This window comes from Salmo trutta, chromosome 14, assembly GCF_901001165.1.
Source record: "Salmo trutta chromosome 14, fSalTru1.1, whole genome shotgun sequence".
NCBI classification, from domain to species: Eukaryota; Metazoa; Chordata; class Actinopteri; order Salmoniformes; family Salmonidae; genus Salmo; species Salmo trutta.
Window position 1 is genome coordinate 2,931,295 of NC_042970.1, and position 23,203 is coordinate 2,954,497.

The 23,203-nt window shown below is 35.5% G+C and overlaps 2 protein-coding genes across 5 annotated transcripts in view; one reads left to right on the forward strand and one right to left on the reverse strand.

The window, feature by feature from the left end:
• acad9 (acyl-CoA dehydrogenase family, member 9) overlaps nt 1–11,841 on the forward strand; it is a 48,445-nt gene extending 36,604 nt beyond the window's left edge. The window contains exons 16-17 of the mRNA XM_029774211.1: nt 10,303–10,375; nt 11,349–11,841. Coding sequence (XP_029630071.1) covers nt 10,303–10,375; nt 11,349–11,449 — 174 coding nt within the window. The 3' untranslated portion in view covers nt 11,450–11,841. The remainder of the gene's footprint in view (nt 1–10,302; nt 10,376–11,348) is intronic.
• A 1,061-nt stretch (nt 11,842–12,902) lies between these two features.
• Nucleotides 12,903–23,203, reverse strand: part of nuf2 (UF2 component of NDC80 kinetochore complex) — a 33,300-nt gene continuing 22,999 nt past the window's right edge. For 3 of the 4 annotated variants that reach the window (XM_029774214.1, XM_029774212.1, XM_029774213.1), the window contains exons 7-13: nt 19,365–19,438; nt 19,152–19,245; nt 18,971–19,033; nt 18,616–18,894; nt 17,617–17,792; nt 16,816–16,951; nt 12,903–14,214 (exon numbers count right to left, since the gene is read on the reverse strand). In XM_029774214.1, coding sequence (XP_029630074.1) covers nt 14,107–14,214; nt 16,816–16,951; nt 17,617–17,792; nt 18,616–18,894; nt 18,971–19,033; nt 19,152–19,245; nt 19,365–19,438 — 930 coding nt within the window. In that variant the 3' untranslated portion in view covers nt 12,903–14,106. The remainder of the gene's footprint in view (nt 14,215–16,815; nt 16,952–17,616; nt 17,793–18,615; nt 18,895–18,970; nt 19,034–19,151; nt 19,246–19,364; nt 19,439–23,203) is intronic. The other variant, XM_029774215.1, reaches the window with a different exon arrangement.

A 23,203-nucleotide genomic window follows, 5' to 3' on the forward strand; every position in this document is an offset into this window, starting at 1 on the left:
ATGAGGTAGTACTGTACACTACCTCTATAGGGCTCAGGAACTACGACCATGAGGTAGTACTGTACTATACACTACCTCTATAGGGCTCAGGAACTACGTCCATGAGGTAGTACTGTACTGTACACTACCTCTATAGGGCTCAGGAACTACGTCCATGAGGTAGTACTGTACACTACCTCTATAGGGCTCAGGAACTACGACCATGAGGTAGTACTGTACACTACCTCTATAGGGCTCAGGAACTACGACCATGAGGTAGTACTGTACACTACCTCTATAGGGCTCAGGAACTACGTCCATGAGGTAGTACTGTACACTACCTCTATAGGGCTCAGGAACTACGTCCATGAGGTAGTACTGTACACTACCTCTATAGGGCTCAGGAACTACGACCATGAGGTAGTACTGTACTATACACTACCTCTATAGGGCTCAGGAACTACGACCATGAGGTAGTACTGTACACTACCTCTATAGGGCTCAGGAACTACAACCATGAGGTAGTACTGTACTGTACACTACCTCTATAGGGCTCAGGAACTACGACCATGAGGTAGTACTGTACACTACCTCTATAGGGCTCAGGAACTACGACCATGAGGTAGTACTGTACACTACCTCTATAGGGCTCAGGAACTATGACCATGAGATAGTACTGTACTGTACACTACCTCTATAGGGCTCAGGAACTACGACCATGAGATAGTACTGTACTATACACTACCTCTATAGGGCTCAGGAACTACGTCCATGAGGTAGTACTGTACACTACCTCTATAGGGCTCAGGAACTACGACCATGAGGTAGTACTGTACTGTACACTACCTCTATAGGGCTCAGGAACTACGGCCATGAGGTAGTACTGTACTATACACTACCTCTATAGGGCTCAGGAACTACGACCATGAGGTAGTACTGTACACTACCTCTATAGGGCTCAGGAACTACGGCCATGAGGTAGTACTGTACACTACCTCTATAGGGCTCAGGAACTACGACCATGAGGTAGTACTGTACACTACCTCTATAGGGCTCAGGAACTATGACCATGAGATAGTACTGTACTGTGCACTACCTCTATAGGGCTCAGGAACTACGACCATGAGATAGTACTGTACTATACACTACCTCTATAGGGCTCAGGAACTACGTCCATGAGGTAGTACTGTACACTACCTCTATAGGGCTCAGGAACTACGACCATGAGGTAGTACTGTACTGTGCACTACCTCTATAGGGCTCAGGAACTACGGCCATGAGGTAGTACTGTACTATACACTACCTCTATAGGGCTCAGGAACTACGACCATGAGGTAGTACTGTACACTACCTCTATAGGGCTAAGGAACTACGACCATGAGGTAGTACTGTACTATACACTACCTCTATAGGGCTCAGGAACTACGACCATGAGGTAGTACTATACACTACCTCTATAGGGCTCAGGAACTACGACCATGAGGTAGTACTGTACACTACCTCTATAGGGCTCAGGAACTACGGCCATGAGGTAGTACTGTACACTACCTCTATAGGGCTCAGGAACTACAACCATGAGGTAGTACTGTACTATACACTACCTCTATAGGGCTCAGGAACTACGACCATGATGTAGTACTGTACTGTACACTACCTCTATAGGGCTCAGGAACTACGACCATGAGGTAGTACTGTACACTACCTCTAGGGCTCAGGAACTACGACCATGAGGTAGTACTATACACTACCTCTATAGGGCTCAGGAACTACGGCCATGAGGTAGTACTGTACACTACCTCTATAGGGCTCAGGAACTACGACCATGAGGTAGTACTGTACTATACACTACCTCTATAGGGCTCAGGAACTATGACCATGAGGTAGTACTGTACACTACCTCTATAGGGCTCAGGAACTATGACCATGAGGTAGTACTATACACTACCTCTATAGGGCTCAGGAACTATGACCATGAGGTAGTACTGTACACTACCTCTATAGGGCTCAGGAACTATGACCATGAGGTAGTACTGTACTATACACTACCTCTATAGGGCTCAGGAACTACGACCATGAGGTAGTACTGTACTATACACTACCCAGCAAACCAGAATTGGCTATGTGAAATATCCCAGAACATTCGTTAGGTTGCGGCAAATGTTCTCGGTTGTGCTGATGATTATATAAAACATTCACCTGATGTTCCCAGAACGCTGCTTTGACACTGTGTTCTGAAAGCATTACTGATACATTGTGTTATTACTTTACCTGGAAACCTGATGAGAGTTTAAAAGCTAGACAATCAGGCCACCATTGATTTTGTTATAATGTTTGAGTATAAGCACACAGCATTAGCCATGGCATAATGTGGATAGTTGGCAGAAATTGGCTTTAAAAGTGCAAAATTGTCTTTCTGCTCCATGTCAGGATTTCAAACTGCACATTTTTCTCTCCACTGCCAAGATTATATTTTTTTATTTATTCTTCGTCTGTGTTTTCACTGCTCAACCCTTATGGTGGGTTGCAACTCAAGACACTTCACTTGGTGGGTCACAAAGCAAAAAAGTTTAGGAACTCTTTTTATTTTACCTTTATTAAACCAGGTATTTATATATTATATATATAACCCTTTATTTAACCAGGTATTTATATATTATATATATATAACCCTTTATTTAACCAGGTATTTATATATTATATATATATAACCCTTTATTTAACCAGGTATTTATATATTATATATATAACCCTTTATTTAACCAGGTATTTATATATTATAAATATAACCCTTTATTTAACCAGGTATTTATATATTATAAATATAACCCTTTATTTAACCAGGTATTTATATATATATTATATAACCCTTTATTTAACCAGGTATTTATATATTATATATATAACCCTTTATTTAACCAGGTATTTATACATTATATATATATAACCCTTTATTTCACCAGGTATTTATATATTATATATATAACCCTTTATTTAACCAGGTATTTATATATTATATATATAACCCTAACCCTTTATTTAACCAGGTATTTATATATTATATATATAACCCTTTATTTAACCAGGTATTTATATATTATATATATAACTCTTTATTTAACCAGGTATTTATATATTATATATAACCCTTTATTTAACCAGGTATTTATATATTATATATATAACCCTAACCCTTTATTTAACCAGGTATTTATATATTATATATATAACCCTTTATTTAACCAGGTATTTATATATTATATATATAACCCTTTATTTAACCAGATATTTATATATTATATATATAACCCTAACCCTTTATTTAACCAGGTATTTATATATTATATATATAACCCTTTATTTAACCAGGTATTTATATATTATATATATATAACCCTTTATTTAACCAGGTATTTATACATTATATATATAACCCTTTATTTAACCAGGTATTTATATATTATATATATATATATATATCCCTAACCCTTTATTTAACCAGGTATTTATATATATAACCCTTTATTTAACCAGGTATTTATATATTATATATATATAACCCTTTATTTAACCAGGTATTTATATATTATATATATAACCCTTTATTTAACCAGGTATTTATATATTATATATATAACCCTTTATTTAACCAGGTATTTATATATTATATATATAACCCTTTATTTAACCAGGTATTTATATATTATATATATAACCCTTTATTTAACCAGGTATTTATACATTATATATATAACCCTTTATTTAACCAGGTATTTATATATTATATATATAACCCTTTATTTAACCAGGTATTTATACATTATATATATATATATCCTTAACCATTCATTTAACCAGGTATTTATATATTATATATATATAACCCTAACCCTTTATTTAACCAGGTATTTATATATTATATATATATAACCCTTTATTTAACCAGGTATTTATATATTATATATATATATATAACCCTTTATTTAACCAGGTATTTATATATTATATATATATAACCCTTTATTTAACCAGGTATTTATATATTATATATATATATAACCCTTTATTTAACCAGGTATTTATATATTATATATATATAACCCTTTATTTAACCAGGTATTTATACATTATATATATATAACCCTTTATTTAACCAGGTATTTATATATTATATATATAACCCTAACCCTTTATTTAACCAGGTATTTATATATTATATATATATATATATAACCCTTTATTTAAACAGGTATTTATATAATATACATATAACCCTTTATTTAACCAGGTATTTATATATTATATATATATCCCTAACCCTTTATTTAACCAGGTATTTATATATTATATATATATAACCCTTTATTTAACCAGGTATTTATATATTATAAATATAACCCTTTATTTAACCAGATATTTATATATTATATATATATAACCCTTTATTTAACCAGGTATTTATATATTATATATATATATATCCCTTTATTTAACCAGGTATTTATATATTATAAATATAACCCTTTATTTAACCAGGTATTTATATATTATATATATATAACCCTTTATTTAACCAGGTATTTATATATTATAAATATAACCCTTTATTTAACCAGGTATTTATATATTATATATATAACCCTTTATTTAACCAGGTATTTATATATATATATATAACCCTTTATTTAACCAGGTATTTATATATATATATATAACCCTTTATTTAACCAGGTATTTATATATTATATATATGTAACCCTTTATTTAACCAGGTATTTATATATTATAAATATAACCCTTTATTTAACCAGGTATTTATATATTATATATATAACCCTTTATTTAACCAGGTATTTATATATTATATATATAACCCTTTATTTAACCAGGTATTTATATATTATATATATAACCCTAACCCTTTATTTAACCAGGTATTTATATATTATATATATAACCCTTTATTTAACCAGGTATTTATATATTATAAATATAACCCTTTATTTAACCAGGTATTTATATATTATATATATAACCCTTTATTTAACCAGGTATTTATATATATAACCCTTTATTTAACCAGGTATTTATATATTATATATATAACCCTAACCCTTTATTTAACCAGGTATTTATATATTATATATATAACCCTTTATTTAACCAGGTATTTATATATTATAAATATAACCCTTTATTTAACCAGGTATTTATATATTATATATATATATAACCCTTTATTTAACCAGGTATTTATATATATATATAACCCTTTATTTAACCAGGTATTTATATATATATATATATATATATATAACCCTTTATTTAACCAGGTATTTATATATTATATATATGTAACCCTTTATTTAACCAGGTATTTATATATTATATATATATAACCCTTTATTTAACCAGGTATTTATATATTATATATATAACCCTTTATTTAACCAGGTATTTATATATTATAAATATAACCCTTTATTTAACCAGGTATTTATATATTATAAATATAACCCTTTATTTAACCAGGTATTTATATATATATTATATAACCCTTTATTTAACCAGGTATTTATATATTATATATATAACCCTTTATTTAACCAGGTATTTATACATTATATATATATAACCCTTTATTTCACCAGGTATTTATATATTATATATATAACCCTTTATTTAACCAGGTATTTATATATTATATATATAACCCTAACCCTTTATTTAACCAGGTATTTATATATTATATATATAACCCTTTATTTAACCAGGTATTTATATATTATATATATAACTCTTTATTTAACCAGGTATTTATATATTATATATATAACCCTTTATTTAACCAGGTATTTATATATTATATATATAACCCTAACCCTTTATTTAACCAGGTATTTATATATTATATATATAACCCTTTATTTAACCAGGTATTTATATATTATATATATAACCCTTTATTTAACCAGATATTTATATATTATATATATAACCCTAACCCTTTATTTAACCAGGTATTTATATATTATATATATAACCCTTTATTTAACCAGGTATTTATATATTATATATATATAACCCTTTATTTAACCAGGTATTTATACATTATATATATAACCCTTTATTTAACCAGGTATTTATATATTATATATATATATATATATCCCTAACCCTTTATTTAACCAGGTATTTATATATATAACCCTTTATTTAACCAGGTATTTATATATTATATATATAACCCTTTATTTAACCAGGTATTTATATATTATATATATAACCCTTTATTTAACCAGGTATTTATATATTATATATATAACCCTTTATTTAACCAGGTATTTATATATTATATATATAACCCTTTATTTAACCAGGTATTTATACATTATATATATAACCCTTTATTTAACCAGGTATTTATATATTATATATATAACCCTTTATTAACCAGGTATTTATACATTATATATATATATATCCTTAACCATTCATTTAACCAGGTATTTATATATTATATATATATAACCCTAACCCTTTATTTAACCAGGTATTTATATATTATATATATATAACCCTTTATTTAACCAGGTATTTATATATTATATATATATATATAACCCTTTATTTAACCAGGTATTTATATATTATATATATATATAACCCTTTATTTAACCAGGTATTTATATATTATATATATATATATAACCCTTTATTTAACCAGGTATTTATATATTATATATATATAACCCTTTATTTAACCAGGTATTTATACATTATATATATATAACCCTTTATTTAACCAGGTATTTATATATTATATATATAACCCTAACCCTTTATTTAACCAGGTATTTATATATTATATATATATATATATAACCCTTTATTTAAACAGGTATTTATATAATATACATATAACCCTTTATTTAACCAGGTATTTATATATTATATATATATCCCTAACCCTTTATTTAACCAGGTATTTATATATTATATATATAACCCTTTATTTAACCAGGTATTTATATATTATAAATATAACCCTTTATTTAACCAGATATTTATATATTATATATATATAACCCTTTATTTAACCAGGTATTTATATATTATATATATATATATCCCTTTATTTAACCAGGTATTTATATATTATAAATATAACCCTTTATTTAACCAGGTATTTATATATTATATATATATAACCCTTTATTTAACCAGGTATTTATATATTATAAATATAACCCTTTATTTAACCAGGTATTTATATATTATATATATAACCCTTTATTTAACCAGGTATTTATATATATATATATAACCCTTTATTTAACCAGGTATTTATATATATATATAACCCTTTATTTAACCAGGTATTTATATATTATATATATGTAACCCTTTATTTAACCAGGTATTTATATATTATAAATATAACCCTTTATTTAACCAGGTATTTATATATTATATATATAACCCTTTATTTAACCAGGTATTTATATATTATATATATAACCCTTTATTTAACCAGGTATTTATATATTATATATATAACCCTAACCCTTTATTTAACCAGGTATTTATATATTATATATATAACCCTTTATTTAACCAGGTATTTATATATTATAAATATAACCCTTTATTTAACCAGGTATTTATATATTATATATATAACCCTTTATTTAACCAGGTATTTATATATATAACCCTTTATTTAACCAGGTATTTATATATTATATATATAACCCTAACCCTTTATTTAACCAGGTATTTATATATTATATATATAACCCTTTATTTAACCAGGTATTTATATATTATAAATATAACCCTTTATTTAACCAGGTATTTATATATTATATATATATATAACCCTTTATTTAACCAGGTATTTATATATATATATAACCCTTTATTTAACCAGGTATTTATATATATATATATATATATATATAACCCTTTATTTAACCAGGTATTTATATATTATATATATGTAACCCTTTATTTAACCAGGTATTTATATATTATAAATATAACCCTTTATTTAACCAGGTATTTATATATTATATATATAACCCTAACCCTTTATTTAACCAGGTATTTATATATTATATATATAACCCTTTATTTAACCAGGTATTTATATATTATATATATATAACCCTTTATTTAACCAGGTATTTATATATTATATATATAACCCTTTATTTAACCAGGTATTTATATATATAACCCTAACCCTTTATTTAACCAGGTATTTATATATTATATATATATATATAACCCTTTATTTATCCAGGTATTTATATATTATATATATAACCCTTTATTTAACCAGGTATTTATATATATATATATATATATAACCCTTTATTTAACCAGGTATTTATATATTATATATATATATAACCCTTTATTTAACCAGGTATTTATATATTATATATATAACCCTTTATTTAACCAGGTATTTATATATTATAAATATAACCCTTTATTTAACCAGGTATTTATATATTATATATATATAACCCTTTATTTAACCAGGTATTTATATATTATATATATAACCCTTTATTTAACCAGGTATTTATATATATATAACCCTTTATTTAACCAGGTATTTATATATTATATATATATAACCCTTTATTTAACCAGGTATTTATACATTATATATATAACCCTAACCCTTTATTTAACCAGGTATTTATATATTATATATATAACCCTTTATTTAACCAGGTATTTATATATTATATATATAACCCTTTATTTAACCAGGTATTTATATTATATATATATAACCCTGACCCTTTATTTAACCAGGTATTTATATATTATATATATAACCCTTTATTTAACCAGGTATTTATATATTATATATATAACCCTTTATTTAACCAGGTATTTATATATTATATATATAACCCTTTATTTAACCAGGTATTTATATATTATATATATAACCCTTTATTTAACCAGGTATTTATATATTATATATATAACCCTTTATTTAACCAGGTATTTATATATTATATATATATAACCCTTTATTTAACCAGGTATTTATATATTATATATATAACCCTAACCCTTTATTTAACCAGGTAGGCTAGTTGAGAACAAGTTCTCATTTACAACTGCGACCTGGCCAAGATAAAGCAAAGCAGTGCGACACAAACAACAACACAGAGTTACACATGGAATAAACAAGTGTACAGTCAATAATACAATAGAAAAAAAATTGTCTATATACAGTGTGTGCAAATGGCATGAGGAGGTAAGGCAATAAATAGGCCATAGTAGCGAAGAATTACAATTTAGCAGATTAACACTGGAGTGATAGATGTGCAGATGATGGTGTGTAAGTAGTGATACTGGTGTGCAAAAGAGCAGAAAGTAAATAAAAACAGTATGGGGATGAGGTAGGTAGATTGGATGGGCTATTTACAGATGGACTATGTACAGCTGCAGCGATCGGTTAGCTGCTCAGGTAGCTGATGTTTAAAGTTGGTGAGGGAAATGAGGGAAATATAAGTCTCCAGCTTCAGCGATTTAAAAAAAATAAAATAAAATGTGCAATTCGTTCCAGTCATTGGCAGCAGAGAACTGGAAGGAAAGGCGGCCAAAGAGGTGTTGGCTTTGGGGATGACCAGTGAGATATACCTTAAAGTATCAATATTACTGCTGTATCAGGAAGTATACAGTGTCAGTATTTATAAAGTATCAATATTACCGCTGTATCAGGAAGTATACAGTGTCAGTATTTATAAAGTATCAATATTACCGCTGTATCAGGAAGTATACAGTGTCAGTATTTATAAAGTATCAATATTACCGCTGTATCAGGAAGTATACAGTGTCAGTATTTATAAAGTATCAATATTACCGCTGTATCAGGAAGTTTACAGTATTAATATTACCGCTGTATCAGGAAGTATACAGTGTCAGTAAGCCTTAATCCAACACATCCAGGCTGAATCATCCGGCCGTGATTGGGAGTCCCATATGGCGGCGTCGCTGGGGTAGGGCGGCGTCGCTGGGGTAGGGCGGCGTCGCTGGGGTAGGGCGTCATTGTAAATAAGAATTTGTTCTTAACTGATTTGCCTGGTTCAATAAAGGATAAAATAAAACATACAGTAGGATCTAACATGGTAATATTTTGTTTTATTATTCATACGTCTTGAAGCTTACTGGTTGCTCCACTAACCGACAGCGTAGTATGATTTCTCCCATTCCATTTAGTTTTGGTTTAATTGTTTGCCTTCCTCATATTCTGTGGTGTGATGAACTAAGTGAGAGCTTCTGTTGTTCTAGGTGCTTCTGGCCAACACGTTCTGCACCGACGCCTTCTTCAAGAACAACTACTGGATAACGCAGCTACAGAAGAGTGAGTAGGACAGAGTTGGCACCCTATTCCTTTTATAGTGCACTACTTTTGATGAGGTCTCATTGTGGGGTGCTTACATTTATCCTAGTTCACGCATGTGTATATTGGAAATGTGTATTTCTGCATATCCCAACTATCCCTGACACCTCCAACAGTGACCCTAATGGCTCCAGAGTCAAGTGCCTTGCTCAAGGGCTCATTGGAAGGTTTTTTACCTTTTCGGCTCGGTGACCTCAATGCACAGCCAGTCAGCCAGCCACCCACAGCATCACGTGTGATCAACATATAATTGTAGCAGCTATTATAATTAGTGAACAGTCATATGTTTTGTTTCAGTTACACAACGTCCTCAGAGAGAGAGAATCGGTTACACAACGTCCTCAGAGAGAGAATCGGTTACACAACGTCCTCAGAGAGAGAGAATCGGTTACACAACGTCCTCAGAGAGAGAATCGGTTACACAACGTCCTCAGAGAGAGAGAATCGGTTACACAACGTCCTCAGAGAGAGAGAATCGGTTACACAACGTCCTCAGAGAGAGAGAATCTGTTACACAACGTCCTCAGAGAGAGAGAATCGGTTACACAACGTCCTCAGAGAGAGAGAATCGGTTACACAACGTCCTCAGAGAGAGAGAATCTGTTACACAACGTCCTCAGAGAGAGAGAATCGGTTACACAACGTCCTCAGAGAGAGAGAATCGGTTACACAACGTCCTCAGAGAGAGAGAATCGGTTACACAACGTCCTCAGAGAGAGAATCGGTTACACAACGTCCTCAGAGAGAGAGAATCGGTTACACAACGTCCTCAGAGAGAGAATCGGTTACACAACGTCCTCAGAGAGAACCACTCTATATTGTTTTATCAGATCAATAGCTATAGGCTAGTGTGTGTGTGTGTGTGTGTGTGTGTGTGTGTAATGAAGGTAGTGTGTGTGTGTGTGTAGGCTAATGAATGTTATTTTTGTTCCAGACTCACCTGAGAACCAAGATGAGAACATTAAGAAGATCGCCAGGGAGGTCCTGGAGAAGAGAGCCTATGTCTGTTCCCATCCTCTGGACAGAACCTTCTAGAACCGGAACAGAATAACAGAACTCTGTGACTGGAGGAGACATGGTGTCCTATTCCCTATGCAGTGCACTACTTTGGGCCAGAGCCATATGTAGCAACCTAAAAGTAGGCCACTGTAAAGGCATTAAGGGGACCACTAGAGCCGGACCTCGAGGGCCTGTGACCCTAAAGTTCCATCCATGGCTACATGCCTCTACTCTGTATTGTGAACGAGCAATAACTATCTCCTCAGTTCTGAAGCAACTCTTTATGATGTTCATTTAATTCTGTATATCATTTATAACTACGATTGACTATAATGACCTTGTTTTACTGATGGAACTTCGGTTGAAGTGAACAGTGGTTGTAGGTTACTGGCCTTTCAATTAAAGTGTTGATTTTTTTTCATCCAAAATGCTTTCTTGTATTCATAGTGTGGTTTCAGTCTGATGGCTCGTCCCAAATGGTTCCCTGAAGTGTCGGTGCAAGGTGACATCCCTGGCCGGCTGTCATTGGCCGGCTGACTGTCTGATGTCATAGGGGGTGGTGGGTTTCTGGTAGATATGGACACGCCTCTCCTCTTCTGTTAGGGGCGGAGCCAACCTCTAGTCCTGAAAGGACCTCTGCTTCAGGAACTCCCATCACACTTATGTTTTATAGACCTGAGGAGACGGCTCCTATAGCCATCAGCTACAGACCCTATTTCCCCTGTTTCTAATCATCTTTGTCTCTTTACGGTTATGATTATCTTGTGAACATAATGTTAGTCTGTTAAAGGTTGTGAGGTAACGTACAGGACGTGGTGCTTGTTGTAGAATGATGGTGTTGTCGTCCCAGTTCAGACTGGTCCAGAAACGGTCCCAGGGCGAACAACGTGCTCTCTTCAACAAAGCTGTTAAGCCTTTCGGACCTAGACTTGGCGCTCCGGTACCGCTTGCCGTGCGGTAGCAGAGAGAACAGTCTGGCTGGAGTCTTTGGCAATTTTTAAGGCCTCTGACGCCGCCTGGCCCTACATTTAAGGTGAGGCCAGGCTTTCTGAGGAAGTATTTCATTGGTCGATTGTTCAGCATGTTTAATGGTAGGTTTATTTGAACAGTGAGAGAAAGAATAACAAAAAAAATCCAGTCTTAATGTTTGTTATTGAAATGTGCTGTCATAAATGTTAGCAACACCTCCACTGGGATGCTCAGGGGATATGGTCACTAGTGTAACCAGGAGGAGAGGCCTCATTTAACACAGTAAATTCATATCAAGATTATGATCAGTTCATTGTCTATGACTGCCTTGTGATGTAAGGTTAAGTAGTCCTATTTTGCTGCTCTGGGACCTGACAGGGTACCACAATTGGTTTGGAGACCGTAAAACAGCAGCCATCTCCTCCAGCACCATCTAATTATATATTCATGCTTTTCAAATGTTTTGTCTAATATACAAGATTGAAAAGTGTTCACATTAACAGATGGTGACACCGCAGAGTGAGGAGAGAGATTTTTATTCACAAATAAAAGGTGCATGTTATCAAAATAGGACATGGAGGAGTCAACAACACTGGGTTAGAAGTTAGCAGAACTAATGACAGGGATGGAGAGGAGTCAACAACACTGGGTTAGAAGTTAACAGAACTAAACTAATGATGGAGAGGAGACAACAACACTGGGTTAGAAGTTAACAGAACTAAACTAATGATGGAGAGGAGACAACACTGGGTTAGAAGTTAGCAGAACTAATGACAGGGATGGAGAGGAGACAACAACACTGGGTTAGAAGTTAGCAGAACTAATGACAGGGATGGAGAGGAGACAACAACACTGGGTTAGAAGTTAACAGAACTAAACTAATGATGGAGAGGAGACAACAACACTGGGTTAGAAGTTAACAGAACTAAACTAATGATGGAGAGGAGACAACACTGGGTTAGAAGTTAGCAGAACTAATGACAGGGATGGAGAGGAGACAACAACACTGGGTTAGAAGTTAGCAGAACTATAATGATGGAGAGGAGACAACAACACTGGGTTAGAAGTTAGCAGAACTATAATGATGGAGAGGAGACAACAACACTGGGTTAGAAGTTAGCAGAACTAATGACAGGGATGGAGAGGAGACAACAACACTGGGTTAGAAGTTAGCAGAACTAAACTAATGATGGAGAGGAGACAACACTGGGTTAGAAGTTAGCAGAACTATAATGATGGAGAGGAGACAACAACACTGGGTTAGAAGTTAGCAGAACTAAACTAATGATGGAGAGGAGACAACAACACTGGGTTAGAAGTTAGCAGAACTAATGACAGGGATGGAGAGGAGACAACAACACTGGGTTAGAAGTTAGCAGAACTATAATGATGGAGAGGAGACAACAACACTGGGTTAGAAGTTAGCAGAACTAAACTAATGATGGAGAGGAGACAACACTGGGTTAGAAGTTAGCAGAACTAAACTAATGATGGAGAGGAGACAACAACACTGGGTTAGAAGTTAGCAGAACTAAACTAATGATGGAGAGGAGACAACAACACTGGGTTAGAAGTTAGCAGAACTAAACTAATGATGGAGAGGAGACAACAACACTGGGTTAGAAGTTAGCAGAACTAAACTAATGATGGAGAGGAGACAACAACACTGGGTTAGAAGTTAGCAGAACTAATGACAGGGATGGAGAGGAGTCAACAACACTGGGTTAGAAGTTAGCAGTCATCTTGACGATGTCGTCGTTGCCCTCGACGACGTGGTTCTGTATGCGTTTATGGAAATGATCCAGAGCTGCCAGCAGACGATCAAACAGGTCCTGGTGGAAATATAGAGAAATATGAGAAGGTGATTGGTTCAGTGTCAAGGTTGATATTGACACCAGTGTACTTGCACTTCAAATTGTGCTGCACAATGTGTACATATTCAGACATGGCAACCTAAGGTGTGTAGATACACTATATATTACACAATATATATATTATACTGTATAACTACACACCTCACTATAGATATACTGTATAACTACACACCTCACTATAGATATACTGTATAACTACACACCACTATATTATACTGTATAACTACACACCTCACTATATATTATACTGTATAACTACACACCTCACTATATATTATACTGTATAACTATATATTATACTGTATAACTACACACCTCACTATATATATTATACTGTATAACTACACACCTCACTATATATTATACTGTACAACTACACACCTCACTATATATTATACTGTATAACTACACACCTCACTGTATATTATACTGTATAACTACACACCTCTATATATACTGTATAACTACACACCTCACTATATATACTGTATACTACACACCTCACTATAGATATACTGTATACTACACACCTCACTATAGATATACTGTATACTACACACCTCACTATAGATATACTGTATAACTACACACCTCACTATAGATATACTGTATAACTACACACCTCACTATAGATATACTGTATAACTACACACCACTATATTATACTGTATAACTACACACCTCACTATATATTATACTGTATAACTACACACCTCACTATATATTATACTGTATAACTATATATTATACTGTATAACTACACACCTCACTATATATATTATACTGTATAACTACACACCTCACTATATATTATACTGTACAACTACACACCTCACTATATATTATACTGTATAACTACACACCTCACTGTATATTATACTGTATAACTACACACCTCTATATATACTGTATAACTACACACCTCACTATATATACTGTATAACTACACACCTCACTATAGATATACTGTATACTACACACCTCACTATATATTATACTGTACAACTACACACCTCACTATATATACTGTATAACTACACACCTCACTATATATACTGTATAACTACACACCTCACTATATATACTGTATAACTACACACCTCACTATATATACACTGTATAACTATATATTATACTGTATAACTACACACCTCACTATATATTATACTGTATAACTACACATCTCACTATATATTATACTGTACAACTACACACCTCACTATATATTATACTGTACAACTACACACCTCACTATATATACTGTATAACTACACACCTCACTATATATACTGTATAACTACACACCTCACTATATATACTGTATAACTATATATTATACTGTATAACTACACACCTCACTATATATTATACTGTACAACTACACACCTCACTATATATACTGTATAACTACACACCTCACTATATATTATACTGTATAACTACACACCTCACTATATATTATACTGTATAACTACACACCTCACTATATATTATACTGTACAACTACACACCTCACTATATATTATACTGTATAACTATATATTATACTGTATAACTACACACCTCATTATATATTATACTGTATAACTATATATTATACTGTATAACTACACACCTCACTATATTATACTGTATAACTATATATTATACTGTATAACTACACACCTCACTACATATTATACTGTACAACTACACACCTCACTATATATTATACTGTATAACTATATATTATACTGTATAACTACACACCTCATTATATATTATACTGTATAACTATATATTATACTGTATAACTACACACCTCATATATTATACTGTATAACTATATATTATACTGTATAACTACACACCTCACTATATTATACTGTATAACTATATATTATACTGTATAACTACACACCTCACTACATATTATACTGTACAACTACACACCTCACTATATATTATACTGTATAACTATATATTATACTGTATAACTACACACCTCATTATATATTATACTGTATAACTATATATTATACTGTATAACTACACACCTCACTATATATTATACTGTATAACTACACACCTCACTATAGATTATACTGTACAACTACACACCTCACTATATATTATACTGTATAACTATAGATTATACTGTACAACTACACACCTCACTATATATTATACTGTACAACTACACACCTCACTATATATTATACTGTACAACTACACACCTCACTATATATTATACTGTACAACTACACACCTCACTATATATTATACTGTACAACTACACACCTCACTATATATTATACTGTACAACTACACACCTCACTATATATTATACTGTACAACTACACACCTCATTATATATTATACTGTACAACTACACACCTCACTATATATTATACTGTATAACTACACACCTCATTATATATTATACTGTATAACTACACACCTCACTATATATTATACTGTATAACTATATATTATACTGTATAACTATATATTATACTGTATAACTACACACCTCACACTATAGATATTATATAAGTCAGGTGTGTAGATGTATAGTACCTGAGCTTTCTCAGTCTCCTGACTGCAGGTGTCCCTCAGGTTGGTGATCTGACTGCGGAGGTGTTGAGTCTCTCTGTCTCTCTCCTGGATCTGGTCTGCTATCTGCTCCCTCTTCTGGTGAACATGGTCACACTGACTGGAGAGACACACACATATTTCATTTAAGCATATTCCTCCCCTCTCCCTCCCCTACTCCTCTCCACGCTCCTTCCCTCCTCCTCCCCCTCTCCTACCCCCTCCTACCCCTCCCCTACTCCTCTCCTACCCCTCCCCCTCTCCTACTCCTCTGCTACTCCTACCCCCTCCTACTCCTCTCCTACCCCTCCCCTACTCCTCTCCTACCCCTCCCCCTCTCCTACTCCTCTGCTACTCCTACCCCCTCCTACTCCTCTCCTACCCCTCCCCCTCTCCTACTCCTCCCCTACCCCTCCCCCTCTCCCCTCCGCTCCTACCCCTCCCTACTCCTCTCCTATCCCCTACCCCTCTACTCTCCTACCTCCCTCCTACTCCTCCCCTCCCACTCCCCTACCCCTCTCCTACTCCTCTCCCTTCCCCCTCTCCTCCCCCTACCCCTCACCTCCCCTCTCCTCCCCCTACCCCTCACCTCCCCTCTCCTACCCCCTCCTATCCCTTACCACTCCACCCCTCCTACTCCTCCCCCTACCCCTCACCTCCCCTCTCCTACCCCTCCCCTACCCCCTCCTACTCCTCTCCTAACCCCTACCCCGCCCTTACCCCTCTCCTCTCCTACCCCCTCCTACTCCTCTCTTACCCCTCCCCTACTCCCACTCCCCCTCCTACCCCAGTACATCCTCAATGTGTTGATCCTTAATCTCCTTCTTCTTCTGTCGTCGTATATGTTGTTTGGACTCCTTGTCCATCTTCATCCCTAAAGATCTCTTCAGCTGGCCCTCCTCCACACCATGATTCTTCAGTTCCTTCTGCTGTGCCTCATACACACACACCAGAGCCTGGGCCTACACACACACACACACACACACACACACACACACACACACACACACACACACACACACCTTAGCCTATTGCACCTCAGACGGCAAAAGCATTACATTTGAGGTCCAAGTTCAATAACACAGTAGGTCAGCACCCAGTAGGACAGCACCACAGTAGGACAGCAACACAGTAGGACAGCAGGTCAGCAACACAGTAGGACAGCACCACAGTAGGACAGCACCACAGTAGGACAGCAGGTCAGCAACACAGTAGGACAGCACCACAGTAGGACAGCAAAACAGTAGGTCAGCAACACAGTAGGACAGCACCACAGTAGGACAGCACCACAGTAGGACAGCACCACAGTAGGACAGCACCACAGTAGAACAGCAACACAGTAGAACAGCAACACAGTAACACAGCAACACAGTAGGACAGAAACACAGTAGGACAGCAACACAGTAACACAGTAGGACAGCAACACAATAACACAGTAGGACAGCACCACAATAACACAGTAGGACAGCACCACAGTAACACAGTAGGACAGCACCACAGCAGGACAGCACCCAGTAGGACAGCACCACAGTAGGACAGCACCACAGTAGGACAGCACCACAGTAGGACAGCACCACAGTAGGACAGCACCCAGTGGGACAGCACCCCAGTAGGACAGCACCCAGTGGGACAGCAACACAGTAGCACAGCACCCTGTAGCCCGGCAACACAGTAGGACAGCACCACAGTAGGACAGCACCACAGTAGTACTGGAGCTGTTGGGTCTAACAACAACAGTACTAACCTCTACCTGGTGCTGTTGGGTCTAACAACAACAGTACTAACCTCTTCCTGGTGCTGTTGGGTCTTGTTCATGGAGCTCTGGAGGTCCTGCAGTAGTTTAAATATCAGCTGGATGTCAGCCTCGCTTTGAGTCACACCCTGGACATCACTCTGCAGCCCAACCAGACGCTCGTCTGCCGTCTCGATGGCCAGCTTGATGTTCTTCACGTTTTCCTTCATCTTCTCCATCTGAATCTTCATCTCTTCAGGAGACTCAACGATCTGAGACTTCAGCTTACCAATGTTCTCCTTTAGAGTGGCCACATCAACCTTCAACTGGGTCTGACAGACACACATTTTAGTCGTAGGATTATCATTTTAACATTTCAAAGCATTCTTCAGCTTGATCATAACATACCAATTTTTGGGACTTCTCTGCCATCTCAGTTTTCCACTCTGCAATATTCTCATTGATAGCATTCTGAAACAAAACATACAAGTTTCTTCATGAACAAGTCCACATAGTCCCTCCCCGTTTGTCTTTTGTTCCATATGGTACCTAATGAATATGACCTGGTGGAGTACTGTACAGTACCTACCACTTCCTGGTATTGGTGCATGGTGTTGGTCTGCAGGTCAGAGAGAGCAGAGTCCAATTCCCTCGCTTCAGCCTGCTGCTCTGGGGGGATGGTACTGAAGAGAGGAGAGGAGAGGAGTGAGAGGTCAGGACTCTCTGTATAACAGATCGTTTTATCTTCCAGGGCTGCATCTGAAAAGTCTTGTGGCATCTCCTTCACTCGTTCAACACTTACGTCAGCTTGTCCATTTTCTTCTGAGCTTCTTTAGTTCCTCGTGAGTAAGCCTGAAGCTTGTCCATGTCTTCTCTCTGAAACAACGAGAACAGACTACTGTTACCGTACTGTACACTACTGTACCCTTCATACTACCGTACCCTACACTACCGTACCCTACACACTACCGTACCCTGCCCTTCAAACTACTCTACCATACACTACCCTACAGAACTCTACCGTACCCTTCACATTACCCTACCGTACCCTTCACAGTACCCTACCGTACCCTTCACAGTACCCTACCCTACCCTTCACAGTACCGTACCCTGCCCTTCACAGTACTCTACCATACACTACCCTACACTACCCTACCGTACCCTTCACAGTACCCTACCGTACCCTTCACAGTACACTACCGTACCCTTCACAGTACCCTACCCTACCCTTCACAGTACCCTACCCTTCACAGTACCCTACCATACCCTTCACAGTACCCTACCGTACCCTTCACAGTACCCTACCGTACCCTTCACACTATGCTACCGTACCCTACCCTTCACACCACCCTACCCTACCCTTCACAGTACCCTACCGTACCCTTCACACTACCCTACCGTACCCTTCACACTACCCTACCGTACCCTTCACAGTACCCTACCGTACCCTTCACAGTACCCTACCGTACCCTTCACAGTACCCTACCGTACCCTTCACAGTACCCTACCATATACTACCGTACTAGAGGTCAGCCGATTATTTAGGGCTGATTTCTAGATTTCATAACAATTGGTAATCAGACTTTTTGGATGCCGATTATGGCCGATTACGTTGCAATCCGCGAGGGAACTGCGTGGCAGGCTGACCACCTGTTATGCGAGTGCAGCGTCAAAAGGACCTTGTGGCTGCAAGGAGCCAAGGTAAGTTGCTAGCTAGCATTAAACTTAACTTAAAAACAATAAATCTTCACATAATCACTAGTTAACCTAGTAATATCAACCATGTGTAGTTTACTAACTTGTTCTGCATTGCATATAATCAATGCGGTGCCTGTTAATTTATCATCAAATCACAGCCTACTTCAACTTCGCCAAACGAGTGATGATTTAACAAAAGCACAATCGTTGCACAAATGTACCTAACCATAAACATCAACGCCTTCCTTAAAATCAATACACGGAAGTATATATTTTTTAACCTGCATATGTAGTTAACCTCTCTGCGAGTAAGGCTAGTTTCCTGAATTTCCGCCTGTCTGACATGCCCAAAGTAAACTGCCTGTTGCTCAGGCCCAGAAGCTAGGATATGCATATAATTGGATAGAAAACACTCTGAAGTTTCTAAAACTGTTAAAATAATGTCTGTGAGTATAACAATACTGATATGGCAGGCGAAAACCCGAGGACAATCGATCCGGAATTTCTTGGGGGGGAGCTCAGAATGACTTCCAATGCAATGCTTTTGAAAGATCTAATTTCCGCCTCCCAGATTACTGGAAGCCATAGTAACTGCAGATGTCGACAGTCTTTATACAAGGTTTTAGGCGTGTTTTTTTTTTAAATGAAAAAGTATTTGTAGTCGTTCCAAGTCTTTTTGCGCACGTAAACGTGGGCACGCTCTTCGTTCTTTTCCTTTGCTATTGAACATAGTAATCTCCGTCTGAAATACTGTAATTCATTTAGATATTAGACAACATGAGGATTAACCTGATATGGATAGGGGGCAGTATTTTCACGGCCGGATGAAAAAACGTACCCGATTTAAACTGGTTACTACTCTTTCCCAGAAACGAGAATATGCATATTAAATTTGTAAGTTGCTCTGGATAAGAGCGTCTGCTAAATGACGTAAATGTAAATGTAGAAAACACTCTGAAGTTTTAAAAATTGTTTGAATGGTGTCTGTGAGTGTAACAGAACTCATATGGCAGGCCAAAACCTGAGAAAAAGTCAACCAGGAAGTGTAGGATCTGAGAAATGTAGTTCTTTCTAGTCCCTTTCGAAACTACAGTATCTGTGCTGTTACGTTGCACTTTCTAAGGCTTCCATTGGCTGTCTAAAGCCTTCAGAAAGTGGATTGAACCTTCTCCTGTCTCTGGGCAGAGTATAGGAGCTCAGTTACTGAGTGGTCTGCCTGAGGACAAAGAGATTGGATATGCGTGTTCCCGCGAGCACGCTGTTTTTTATTTTCCTCCTTGAATGAATACACTATTGTCCGGTTGGAATATTATCGCAATTTTACATTAGAAATACCATAAAAATTGATTTTAAACAGCGTTTGACATGCTTCTAAGTACAGTAATGGAACATTTTGACTTTTTGTGTCTCGAAATGCGCCCGCGCGTTACCCTTTGGATAGTGACCTGAACGCACGAACAAAACTGAGGTATTTGGACATAACTATGGATTATTTCGAACAAAAACAACATTTCTTGTGGAAGTAGCAGTCCTGGGAGTGCATTCTGACGAAGATCAGCAAAGGTAATACAATATTTCTTATAGTAAATCTGAGTTTGTTGCCCCGAACTTGGCGGGTGTCTGAATAGCTCGCCGTGATGGCGAGCTATGTACTCAGAATATTGCAAAATGTGCTTTTGCCGAAAAGCTATTTTAAAATCTGACATAGCGAATTCATAAAGGAGTTCTGTATCTATAATTCTTAAAATAATTGTTATGTATTTTGTCAACGTGATGAGTATTTGAGTATTTTTGATGAGTATTTTTGTAAATTCACCGGAAGTTTTTGGTGGGAATACATTTTCTGAACATCACGCGCCAATGTAAAAAGCTGTTTTTGGATATAAATATGAACTTGATTGAACAAAACATACATGTATTGTATAACATAATGTCCTAGGAGTGTCATCTGATGAAGACCAAAGGTTAGTGCTGCATTTAGCTGTGGTTTGGGTTTTATTGACATATATGCTTGCTTGGAAAATGGCTGTGTGGTTATTTTGGTCTATGTACTCTCCTAATATAATCTAATGTTTTGCTTTCGCTGTAAAGCCTTTTTGAAATCGGACGTGGTTGGATTCAGGAGAGGTTTATCTTTCAAATGGTGTAAAATAGTCGTATGTTTGAAAAATTGAAATTATTGGATTTTAGAGGTTTTGTATTTCGCGCCATGCGATCCCATTGGCTGTTGGCTAGGGGTTCCGCTAGCGGAACGCCTAGATGTAAGAGGTTTTAATAAAAACATTGTTTGACTCGTTTGGACAAACATTTTGGAATCCTTTGTATGCATGTTGAAGGACTGGACTATTGAATTCAATGGCGCCAACTAAACCGCGTTTTTGGGATATAAAGAAGGACTTTATCGAACAAAACGACCATTTATTGTGTAGCTGGGACCTTTGGGATTGCAAACAGAGGAAGATCTTCAAAAGTAAGTGATTTATTTTAATCGCTATTTTGTGTCGCCTGTGCTGGTTTGAAAAGGATATTGTTGTGGGGCGCTGTCCTCAGACAATCGAATGCTATGCTTTCACCGTAAAGCCTTTTTGAAATCTGACAACGCAGTTCGATTACCAAGATTCTAAGCTAAAGAATCATGTATGACACTTGTATTTTCATGAATGTGTAATATTACGGTTTTGTATTTGGCGCGCTCCGATTTCACCGGATGTTGTCGAATTTGATCCCGCTAGCGGGATCTCCGCTCAAAGAGGTTTTAAAAGAAATGCATGTTAGCAGGCAATATTAACGAGGGACATCGTGTCACATCTCTTGCGTTCAGTGCAAGCAGAGTCAGGGTATATGCAGCAGTTTGGGCCGCCTGGCTTGTTGCGAACTGTTGAAAGGCCATTTATTCCTAACAAAGCCTGTAATTAATTTGCCTGAATTTTACATAATTATGAC